Source organism: Gouania willdenowi, chromosome 12 (assembly GCF_900634775.1).
Source record: "Gouania willdenowi chromosome 12, fGouWil2.1, whole genome shotgun sequence".
NCBI classification, from domain to species: domain Eukaryota; kingdom Metazoa; phylum Chordata; class Actinopteri; order Blenniiformes; family Gobiesocidae; genus Gouania; species Gouania willdenowi.
Window position 1 is genome coordinate 22670566 of NC_041055.1, and position 12594 is coordinate 22683159.

The 12594-nt window shown below is 36.4% G+C and overlaps 1 protein-coding gene across 1 annotated transcript in view; it reads left to right on the forward strand.

The window, feature by feature from the left end:
* LOC114472820 (probable E3 ubiquitin-protein ligase HERC1) overlaps nucleotides 1–12594 on the forward strand; it is a 68279-nt gene that overhangs the window by 15262 nt on the left and 40423 nt on the right. The window contains exons 10-26 of the mRNA XM_028462079.1: nucleotides 441–585; nucleotides 674–845; nucleotides 949–1083; nucleotides 1325–1490; nucleotides 2703–2828; nucleotides 2927–3148; nucleotides 3953–4105; nucleotides 4224–4353; nucleotides 4566–4769; nucleotides 4848–5048; nucleotides 6624–6797; nucleotides 7425–7539; nucleotides 8655–8772; nucleotides 8895–9087; nucleotides 10772–11072; nucleotides 11152–11200; nucleotides 12184–12229. Coding sequence (XP_028317880.1) covers nucleotides 441–585; nucleotides 674–845; nucleotides 949–1083; nucleotides 1325–1490; nucleotides 2703–2828; nucleotides 2927–3148; nucleotides 3953–4105; nucleotides 4224–4353; nucleotides 4566–4769; nucleotides 4848–5048; nucleotides 6624–6797; nucleotides 7425–7539; nucleotides 8655–8772; nucleotides 8895–9087; nucleotides 10772–11072; nucleotides 11152–11200; nucleotides 12184–12229 — 2650 coding nt within the window. The remainder of the gene's footprint in view (nucleotides 1–440; nucleotides 586–673; nucleotides 846–948; nucleotides 1084–1324; nucleotides 1491–2702; nucleotides 2829–2926; nucleotides 3149–3952; nucleotides 4106–4223; nucleotides 4354–4565; nucleotides 4770–4847; nucleotides 5049–6623; nucleotides 6798–7424; nucleotides 7540–8654; nucleotides 8773–8894; nucleotides 9088–10771; nucleotides 11073–11151; nucleotides 11201–12183; nucleotides 12230–12594) is intronic.

The following is a 12594-nucleotide window of genomic DNA, read 5'->3' on the forward strand; positions in this document are numbered from 1 at the left end:
AAATTCTACAATATTTGCAGGGGTTTGCAGTTTTCCCATGCTTGTATAACACGATGGAAGTAATTTTTACCCTCACATTGTTGAAAAAAAACAGATTTTTCCAAAAATCCTGTTTAATCCTCAAATTATTTGACGAAATTTCCCCAAATAAATATAGTCGCTCCCTGTCACTTATTGCTGGGATATTGTCGGTGCTGCCTTATGTACGCTACATACATGGAGATGCAAAGTAGTACTAATGTTAAAATTGTGTGATTCCCCACCTTTGTGGCCCACTTGAGATCAAACTTATCCGTATTTGGTCCCTGAAATAAAATGAGTTTGACACCTCTGATCGACAAGGTTGATTGTAGAGTTGGAGTTGGAGTTTTTGTTATGTAGGGAGTTAAACGGAGGACTCATTGGATGCTTTGGTCATTAATAAATCCCTTTTTGTCCAGGTGTTTGCATGGGGCTGTGGATCGTGTTTAGGATGTGGTTCTTCTGAAACAACATCTCTGAGGCCGAGGTACATAGAAGACCTGAGTGTCACAAAGATCATTGATATCTCATGCGGAGACAGCCACTGTTTGGCTCTGTCCCATGGTAAGATGCTTTTTCCTTAGTGCACTCACTGTTTTTCCTAAACACAGAGACTGACTGACGGACTGTAATTCCGTTTTGTTATCCTTAGAGAATGAAGTGTATGCGTGGGGCAATAACACAATGGGTCAGTGTGGACAAGGCCACACCTCCACACCAATTACCAAGCCCAAAAAGGTGCTCGGTTTAGAAGGAGTATCCATCCAGCAAATTACTGCAGGCACATCGCACAGTCTGGCTTGGACCGCGGTTCCCTCTGACAGGTAAAACTTGATTGTATTTTAGATGAAGGTAAAACAATCTGCAAACGTTAAACACAGGCCATCGATATCTTTGTATCTTCTAAATTTGGGTTTTTTTTCTTAGACATCTGGTTGCATGGCACCGGCCGTTTTGTGTCGACCTGGAGGAGAGCACGTTCGCCTATTTACGTAACTTCCTGGAAAGTTTCTGTGACGGCATCAGCAATGACAGTCCTCCTGCTCCCTTTTTATCTAAAAGGCAGGAAGTCACTATTATTTTCCCTTTTTAAAAACTTTTTCCAGTCATTTTTTTTATTTATAGAGGTATTTACAGAAAAAACAAATAAATAAATGCATAGATAATACACATACAAATGCATTTGCATATCCATTAAAAGTAACAATATCCAGCCAGCCAAACGTATGTTAGATATGCTTTAAAATAACCTTTCTGACTCAGATGCTTTGTGTGTGTGTGTGTGTGCGTGTGTGCTCCACAGGGACCACCATCATTTTCTTCTGCTGTGCATGAAGCTGCTGTCCATCCACTTGTCATTAGCCCATGCTGGAGGAACTGGGACAGTTGTTCTGGGTTCTCAGGGCCGGCCCCTAAGAAACCTCCTGTTCAGGCTCATCGACACCAACATGCCAGACTCCATACAACAAGTACTAAATTATTGCTACTTATCTGTCCCTATTTTCAAATATAAAAAAATTCAAGATCACCATTCGATAAAGTTTGTTGTCAATTCTTTTGACACGGGGTCATTCCACAAATGGACCATGCACTTTGGTTCAAAATAAATCGTGATTATTAAGTAGGCACACTGTAATTTTTTTGTTTGATCATTAAACTGGTTCCTTATGCATATCTGATGCAGCATTTAATTTCTGTTATGATAATGATGATGGATATTAATACATTTTTAAGGAAAAACAGAACAAAAGAGACAATGTAGAACATGAACATACTGTATTTGTTCATAATTAATATTATGTTTTAAAAAATAGATGTTTTTATGATTCAATGGTTTTTATATTTTTTATGTTGCTGGTGAAAAACTAATAACTGATTATAAGACACAGAGGCATCCTACCTCATCTGAAGGATCCATTCAATATTAGCGAGTAGTGATATATCCCCAAAAAGTCCAAAATTTAAAAAAAAATTAAAGAGTTTTATATGCCAAGAAAGAGTAATCTCTATACTAGCATATATATATATATATATATAATACTATACTAACAGAGATCCGATTTTTTTCTTACTGTCCCACATGCAGTTATGGGCCAATGAGATTGATAGATTTTCCAGATTTCAAGAGACTGTCACCGAAGAACCAATGCATATATGTGACTAATCATTAGTGATTTGAATGGTCTATGTACATAGCTTAAAGCTGATCAAATTACATTGATTTGACGCATATGCAAAGTTGTTTCCTGAAGGCACAAACATGTTCGAGTCCAAATATAGCAGATCTTTTTGTATATTCTAAGAGCTTAGGTTGAGCTGTATTACTGTAACAAATCTCAGTTTTCTATGTGATGTAGTTCTTGAGATATTGGAAGCTGAAAATGGAAGAAAAACAAGGAGTGACATTCGACACATACACACCTCACTAAATTGGCCATATCTCAAAGTATTCATTCGATCAAACGAAAAATTTACAGCATGCCAGTTGAATTATTAAGGAATAATTGCAAAAAATTTTAGACCTAAGTGTGTGGGATGTCCGGAAAATGTGTTGAAATGACTAGAATGACCCACATGTTATTCCCAGAGCATATGAACACTTATAATATACTAGGTCAATGCATAATGAATTCTGCATTAAGTTTTAAATAGTGTATTTTGGTGTGTCTGATGATATCCAGGCAGTCCTGAACACACTGTCCATCGGTGCGTCCCTGCTGTTGCCACCACTCAGGGAAAGAACCGAGCTGCTCCTCTCACTCCTTCCTCAGGGCCCTCAGAGTTTAAACGTTCTCTCCAAAGGGCAGGTAAAGGCTTTTGTTTAAATCATCTCTTCAAAGTAGTTTTATCAACAGAACTCGTATGTGTCTGATTTTGAATTTTTTTGTCTTTTATCCGTTCCTAGCATCTGCAGCTTGATATGGTCCTAAGCAGTCTGCAGGACCAGAGCATCGTCGCTTCTCTTCTTGGCTACAGCAATTTTGGAGAGGTTGCTGCCTCGGGGCCTCCGCTCACACCTGCGTCAGTCCGGGCTCCTTCTTCAACGAGCTCCATCGAGGCCTGCGAGCCTCTGCACTTAGCGGAAGTACTGCTGAGAACTCTGCTGCTCAGTATAAGCTTTTACACGGTGAGAAAACTCAAATCTCTGTTTATATGTGGAACTGAGAAGGACATTTTATCTTACTTGGCATAAAAAAAAACGGGAACACTTTACCAACACATTGTAACACAAGGTCGATCACACTTCTTCCAAGCAACATTGATTGTGCATCAGTTTCGCTTGCTGTTCTGCAAATTGAACAGATAACAGATGGAAATATACTTTTTTTGGTCACTTTTGCATTTTGTTAGTGTAGCTTTAGCAGTGCACAATTTCGCTTCAAGACAAATAGCTTATTTTTTGTCCATTAACAAACCATATAGCAACACATTAGAAATTATTCATTTGTTTTCAATAGTTCTAAGATTCTTTCTTCTGCAAGAAGTTAACATGTTTAGACTTAGATTGAGACAGAGACAACTTTTTTCTTTTTTTTTTTTTTTATCTTAAAGGGCAATTCAGTGTTTGCAGTCCACCAGGCCATATATACATTTAAAACAGCAGACAACAACCATAATAAAAGTCAGTACATTGACAGAGATGCTCATTTCCACATCAATTTTTAACCACCATGTAGTTCAGTGTCCACAGGGGGGAAAATAAATAAATAATGTAAATCTATCAGTCCATGAGACTCCTGTGCAGGTTTAACAGCCTGATGGCAGAAGGAATAAAATACTTTGCATATCGGTTTATTCTCCTACTGGGCGTGTTTGCTTGCTTGTTTGTTTTTATTTGCACATTTTCTCAATTTTTAATTGGTCATTTACATTTTTCTCCCTGTACTTTGTATAATTCTGTATACTTTGCATGTTTCCAACTGTTTAACAGGAGCAACAGTTTGGAGAACTGGAGAAAAATATTGACAAGCAGCTTTGCGGGGAAAGCCTCAGACAAAGCCATCCCCCGTCTCACTTCCATCGTCTGCTATCTGGATTACACAAACACCTGCTGGCCCATTGCTATATGTATTCCAGCCCTGAGGTAAAACAAAACAAAATGGCACGATGCTTACTGGAAAACAAGTCTTGTGCTGTTATCGTCAACACGTCCTATACTATTAAGCATCTATTATTCAAAGGTTCATTCTGCCTCTCTGCAGGAAGATGGCAGTGTGCCACTACTTCTGGAACACCTTTACCTGCTGCTTCCCTGTGCTGCCGAGACACTCAGGAGGTCCACCAAACTGCTGGAAAGCTCTTCTGATAACAAAATATTGAAAAACCTACACAGTAAGAACTTAAGACCTGTATTTTACACAGTGTACAGTGGCTTTTGACTTAATTTATTGAAACAAATCTGATAACAAATGATTCATTGCCTTCTCTTATCAATATTACTTATTTGTCAATGCATGGCCCCGTCTTTCATTCCTTTCAAATGATTTGTTTACATCCTAAGTCACACCGACCATGTCTCTCTGCTCTTGTCTTCTCCATTCAAGTGGTGTTATACAATTCAGTGGCTGGAAGCCTTCTATGCCAGATGATGTACTCATTGCTGCTGCTCCCGCTTGCTACAGTCCAGCCTCTCCTTAACCATTTCCTGGCCTTGTTGGAGAATCTCGACAATTTTAATAAGTCGCTGCCTGAGGCAATTCATTTGGAAGACCAAGAGCTAGGAATGGATCCTCCAAAAGCTTTTCCATGTAAGTCCAAGGACACTCACATTTAATCCAGAAAAGCATATCTGAATATTAACCAGGTTTTTTATGCAATGGATAAAGGTGAAGAAAACAAAGTGGAGGAGGAGGAGTGCCGATGGGTCTGGCTGTTGGATCTGGAACGCTCAGTAGCGTTGGCCGTGGGTCGCTGCCTCGGTGGTATGATGCAGGGCCCCCCTCCCTCACTGCAGGAGAAAGCCTCAGAGATTTGGATGTCCAACGTCCTCCTCAGGAACGGTCTGGAGATGGGCTTTGAACTGATGGGTAGGAACTCATGACCTGCTCTCAAATGTTACAATGCCCATGTTTCTCCAAAGAAAGCTTGTTAACACTTTACTTAGTGCTGTGAAGAGATTAAAACAACTGTGCGCTTAATTATTTATGCTCTATAATTAATTAATATAATTAACGTCTTTTTTAATTGCACCTAAAAATTGCTGAAAAACGCCCTCAACTTGGGGTATCTTCGTTTAAATTACATTGCGGCAGATCAAAACATTATAACAAGGTGGCTTTATAAAGTCATTTATTGTTTTTAACACACTTGAACACATTTACATTCTGCTGTATTTCAGACTAGTTCTAAGGGCTGCCTGTCATATTGCTGTGTACTTTTGTCAATTTCCAAATACAAAGGAAATAAAACGTCATATGTAGTGCTATAAGTTGACACATCATAAACAGTAAGAACACTTTTCTGCCACCAAACTTGTTGCTTTTTCTCTCCTTCAGATAATAATATTTATCCACTGAGTTTGTTAATTTGTCAGTCATGGCATTCTCACAGCATGTAGCAGCTAGCATTGTCCGAGTCTCTGTGCTAGCTGCTACATGTTTAGCATTGAGGTGGTAGCGGAGGCTACAAAACTCTAGTGATCTCATTCTTGCACAATTTGCACACAACTAGGCTTTAGTTTTCCATCCAGTGTTTTTATGAACCAAAATTAATGCCAACCAAATGGAGGGCTGAGCGATATGGACCAAAATTCAAATCAAGATATTTTTCTCAAAATGGCGATATATGATATAAATCTTGATAATTTTAATTTAAATTTGCCCATACAAAAAGCTACACTGGCTAAAATAACATCACGGTGCTTTAAGATTGGTAATATTATTGGTGCGTGTATGACATCAAAGACAGCAAAAAACTCATAAAATTATTACAAAATTACAAATTAACACACAAAAGAACAACACAAATACTTAAGAGGAAAACAAAAGAGAAAAAATACACAATGGGACAGCAAAAATCCAAGAACAACGTACATTACATACAACAACAACAGATGGAAATTAGCCTATGCTATTATCTGACATATTTACATTTTTTTTAATGTTCATTGATATGTACTGTCCCTACTTAAATAAAAATAATAAATAAATAAATAAATGCACAAAACAACTCAGAAAGACATCCAAAAGTAATGTAAAATACACAGAAGAACAGCAAAAATACATAGGACAACAACATACACAAAAGGAGTAAAAAAAACACACTGGGACCGGGACATTTGTTAACAAAAAGCTGCACAATATGAGCCATTTTTCTCTTTTTCTCCTATAATGGACAGCACGTGTGAGTGAGTTCTGTAGTGTGGATGATTAGGGGAAGGTCTTGATGAGGACGCACTCAGAAATCCATCTAACTGTGCTTTTTATGCTATTCTGAAAATGACAGCATAATGTCAGCTTCTATGTATAAAACTTCCAGTATATTGTTAGCAAAAGCTTTCCTTATTTATATATATTTAGTGACATGTAGGACTTTATTTTAGCAGAAATATTCTGCATGGATGCTTTCCAAATCTGATTCTAGTGTGTTGCATTATTGTGTAGATTCTACCATGGCCTGGCTGACTGAGGCAGTGCTGCTGGTCAGTACGGATGCCAGAGTCGCCGAGCTGAGTCTGACTGAAGAAACCAAGATTCTACTGGAACTAGTTCTTGGATCTACGCGAGGACTCGCAGGAAGCCTGTGGTGGAAGATGGAGGAGTATGCTCACATGAAAGGTGCACAGATTAGCGTCTTCTTGTCATTTCTTCCTAAACTCCAGTCTAAAGTTTTATCCCCTGCCACAAAGTGTGAAGGGGGATATAGGTTTGAGGTCCATCCGTCCGTCCGAGTTTAAGGGGACAGCTTTTCTCAGAAACCGTTTAAGCCACAATAACCAAATTTGGTGTGTGGCTTCAGGGTATCAATACCTTAATGGAGTTTGAAAATGAGAAGCGCGCAATTATTTTTTTTGGAGTTATTGCCCTTGTTTCGTTTTTTTTACTCTGTTCGAGGTATCTCCAAAGAGGACAGCTTTTCTCAGAAACCATTTAAGATACGATAACCAAATTTGATGTGTGGCTTCAGGGTATCAATACCTTGATGGAGTTTGAAAATGAGAAGTGTGCAATTTTTTTTCCCGGAGTTATTGCCCTTGTGCCGTATTTTACTCTGTGAAGCTTTTATTAGATGCCGTTGAAGACAGTAATTTTATATTCTGATGTGATCATATTTTATCATGAATGCATCTGAGTTCTTGGATTTAGGACATTTAGGAAAAGATTGAGTTATAATGACAACCAATCAGGCGGGGGATGTTGATGACTGTCTTTTTGTTAATTCTAATTTTTAATCTTCGGTGACAGAATGGGAGAACGGGGGGTCTGCTAGTGATTGTTTGCTGCAGGTGGTTTGTCGCTGCAGCCTGGCTGCTCTCCTTAAACACACTGGACTGCAAAGTGAGGCCTGCTGGCAGGATGGGTCAGTAACACAAATATTCATACATCACTTTTTCCTATGATGCCTTTTTGTGTGATTATTCCAAAGTGAAACTACATTTGTTTTGCAATCTAAATGAATTTGTGGATAAGGAAGACAAGATATTAGCGATTATGAATAGACAAAAGATCCTCAAATGTGTAAAACAAAAAACAATTATATTATCCTCAATTTAAGTTATTTTTTTAGTACATTTTAATTCTATTTTGTTTATTTATTTAGCACACATTAAAGAAAAAAAAAAACATTAAAGGTGCAAGGAGAGAACAAAGCGCAAAAGGCTTGTATATTAGTCCCACCCCTATGAATAAACACATACAAATTTGATTTAAATGTTAAAAATTGAATACAAAATGCAAAAATAATAATAGTGCACAAATAATCTTATTTATATGAGGAAGAATAAAGTAAAGTACACAACAATCAGTATTTAAAGACGATGGAAACAATGAACAAAATGTTAATTGAAAATCAAAAGAAAAAGAAATACAAAATAAAGAAATATATATAATTATACACATGCATTCATACATACACATATACAAAGTAGGAGGACTTATAAATTGATAAGATGTCAAAATCTAAGGTCAACTTTTGGATAAATAAAATTAAAACACACATCAAATGTCTTGTCTTAGTTTTCTCTATATATTTGTATGAATGTATACAATTTGTGTTGACTTTCTTATGTTAAATGCAAGGTACTATTATGTAAAACAGCATTGTTTTTTTAAATTCTGGCATGTTTACATCACTGTATAGTGTATGTTCATTAATGTTCGCTGTCCCTCCCAAATAAAAAGGACATTAAAAAAGGAAATGAATGGCTAAACAACCAATACATCTTATTATTACATGGATTTTGTTTCTAAACCTAATGACTTTCAATCCATGTTTAGCAGCAAACGTCTGTGAATATTGTTTCTATTGTACTACAAACTATGCGCCACTGAAGTTTCCACTAAATACGCATTTATTTTATACTTTATTGTGGACTGATGTGAATCAATACTGAATGCTTTTAGAAGTCCTGTATACATACAGTACTGTATCACAATATTACCTAATCTATTTTTCCATCTGTTATCCCAAGGCAGATCTGAACTCAGTGAGACTCTGACTGATGTTTATGAAACAGTTTATAGAATAAGAAACTCTTTACTCGCCCTGAAAAACTCTCCAAGGATGTCACAGGTCCAAGCAGCTACCAAACAGGTACATTTGCTTAAAAGCCCCTCGTTCAACCCTTTTCCAATACATTTAAGAGTGAATGATATAATGAGTTGAAAACACAAATCGATGTTTAGTAATTACTGATTTATGAACGTTTCTTTCAGTCTCCCCAAAGTCCTGTAATAGAAGAGCAGGAGATGAGCACCTCAGGGAATTTGATTGGAAAAGAAGTTGAGCATCAACCTGGCAGTCAATGCAGTCGTGAGGTCCAGGTTCCCACACCTCCCACAGCAAACCACAACCAGGAGGCCATCCTGGACGACGAGGGGTTCGGCAGCAGTCGTGCATACCTGTCAGGTTAGGAAAGTGGTTCTCAAGCTTTTTTTTGGGGTGTTTCCCACTTTGAACAAAGGTGAACTTTCAACTAAGTAACATCATATTTCATGATAAATCAAAAATCAAAAACAAAATTTAACTAATCACCTGCTTGAAAAACAAGTCGAAAAATACAGGAAATGACGAAACATTGTTTACAATTTGTGACAAAAACTTCAGAAAAACAAAAAAGGAAGTTTTTTTTTAAGTCAGCTATTGAAAGTTTGCTTTTTGTACTGTACATGGCGATGTAAATCATAATTTTTCAGAATCAGAAATAGAAAAATAGAGTTTTTAACGATACAAGGAATGTGTCTTGGTGGATGGTGCAAAAAACAGAAACAGTAGGATAATAATAATAATAATAATGTTGAGATTGACTATGAATATGGACATGTATACATGTAGTGCATTGTTATATATTTGCACTTTCGTTTCACAACAAATTGTGTTCTTGGCTCATATCTAATGCAGTTTAATAATTTAATGCTCTTATAATTTTTAGGCTTCTCATTATTACTTTATTTGTGCGTAGGTGTTTTGTTTAGTGTTAATGATCCTTATTGTCAATGAAAACAGGTCCTCGTGTATTGCTGCGCCCAGGTTTGGGGTCAGTTATAATTGTAATTGTGTAATGATAATTAATTACAATTATGGCATAATTTATAATTGTAAATGTAATTTTAAAAATCTGTTGCTGTCATAATAGTAATTAAATTGTAATTGAGTTCAGATAATTGTCTTTGTAATTGTAATTGCCATGAAAATATATTTAAAAATTGTCAATTATAGTTTAACGCAAAACTGGGGAACCATGTTACAGTTCTATATACAGTTCTACACATATGTAGTTAACAATTATTAAAATATGTTTCATATCAAGCTTTCCCACATTACACCATTTAAAAAAATATTAAAACCTATATTTTCACTGATTAGGAAGCCTAACAAGGTGACTGATAAATAGGAAAGAAATTTGATGATAGATATTTGTTTTTAGTGTATTTTACAGCTGATTTAGGACCTGTTATCATAAGAGATGCTAACACTAAGCTAACACATGAGGAGGTTATTTTTTATTAGGTTATTTATTTCAGGCTCAGTAATTGTGATTAATTTTAATTTAAATTCAGTAATTGAGAACATAATTGTTAATGATTTTCTGAGGATAAAAATTAATTGTAATTGAATTGTAATTGGAAAAAATGCTGGTAACTGTAATCGGATTTGAACATGGGTAATTGAAATCATAATTGTTACTGAAAAATGTAATTGACCCCTGCTGTGTAATTTAATTGTAATTGGAAAAAATGCAGGTAACTATAATTGTAATTTAATTGTAATTAAAGAAAAATGCTGGTCACTGTAATTTATAATTGAATTGCAATTGAACATGGGTAATTGAAATTGTAATTGTAACTGAAAAAAATTAATTGACCCCTGCTGTGTAATTTAATTTTAACTGGAAAAAATGCAGGTAACTATAATCGTAATTGAAAACGTAATTGTAAATTAATAACTGAAAAACGTATTGCCATGTCTCCATTTTCACCAGTGGGGTGCGCCCCATACTTTGAGAAGCGCTGGGTTCTGAGTAGATCTTTCTGTTTTTATCTGATTAAAAGTAAGCACGTTCCAGACTCAATTTAATTTCCTCTCCTCGTAGAAGTCCTCGAGTCCTTCATGGCCACTCGTGAAGCTATGCAAGTCCAGCAGAATGTGACGGTCTACGAGTCCTTTGGTACCTCCACCCTGCCCAGCAGCGTAGAAAGTCCCGTCAGCCCAGAGAGGGGCTCGGATCCCAAGCAGCCATGGGGAAAGCAGCGTGACTCTGATGAAAGTTTATCTTTCCCCGTCGCCTGCCATCAGGTGGTGTCCCGATGTCTCTTCCTCCTGCTGGGGATCAGGCCCGCCTGGGTGGACCCAAGCGAACGAGAAAGCAGTCAAACTATGAACAGTGGTGCAAGGTAGATTTTGTTTTGTCAGCAGTTTTTTTTGCTTTCACAGATCTGGTTGTTCTAACTTTGTGCACCGTCTCACTTTCAGGAAATCGCCAACAGCATCTTTTACGGTGGCTGTTCATGCACGGAAGCAGGTAAATTTGATGCTGTACAAATAATTAATTTTGCATAAGTGTAAATGTGTACCCTTCCTTGTCAGAGGTGTAAGAGTGTTGATATTTCCTACTCAGGTAGAAGTACTGTTACTTGATTGTTTTGTACTCGAGAACAAATACTTGAGTACCACCAGACTCATGAACAGTTTATTCCCAAAAGCCATCCACTCTCTGAATAATAAACACACCCCATAGACACCAGCATCACTACTAATATATAGAAAATGAACTACTGTCACCTTTTAAATTTGTCTCTTTTCTAATATTTTCTACCATGTACTTTTATACTGATGAACTTTTCATTCCAACAGACTTTTACTGTATCTTATGTTGTTTTTATGATGATTGTGTCTGTGTGGCTTGAATCTTTGAAGCGTACTTGAATGTTGTTGCTAGAAGCATATGCAATTTAATTGTACTTTGTGCAATGACAGTAAAATGATTCTATTCTATTGTATTCTGAGTAAGTCATATACAGTATAAAATACTCAAGTACAATTAAAAAGTAGCTCAGTTAAATAGTATTCAAAGTAAAAGTAAAAATGTAAATATATTTTTTAAATAAAATAACACAATGAATTCAAATTATCAGGCTGTTAAGTATAGCTACATTTATGAACTCCAAAACAGTGCCATACCAAATGTAGCTGAACCCAAGAAAGTGGCGTTAATCAGAAAAGGCACAATTAAGAATATATAGATTATGTTCAATTTGCCTTCATAAACTGATGAGCTGAAATCAGTACAGTGCTGTGGTTTAAATTACAAATTATTTTAATAATTTACTCAGTAACGGTTGGGTATAGAAATGTAACAAATGACTTTACTTTTTTTAAAACATACTTAAGTACAATAATAATTACTGATTTAGAAATACACTCAAAAACCCATAAAAGCAACTCAATTAGAGTAACTTGAGTACTGAATCCATTATTCTCACTTCTGTTCTTTGTCCTGTTTAGACTGATCAGAACAAGACTTCCTCTTTGTCTTCTAAGAATAAGATGGGTAAGTGCAAAAAGTTTATTGATAATACTTGATAATTTCGTTTGTGTAGGTTTATTATCCCCCGCCACAAAGTGTGTAAGGGGGATGTAGGTTTGAGCTCTGTCCGTCCGTCCGTCCGAGGTAAAGGGGACAGCTTTTCTCAAAAAACTTTTAAGATAGGATAACCAAATTCGGTGTGTGGCTTCAGGGTATCAATACCTTGATTGAGTTTGAAAACGAGAAGCGCACAATTATTTTTTCCCGGGTTATTACCCTTTTTCCATTTTCTTTACTCTGTTCAAGGCATCTTCAAAGGGGACCGCTTTTCTCAAAAATCATTTAAGATAGGATAACCAAATTTGGTGTGTGGCTTTAGGGTGTCATTA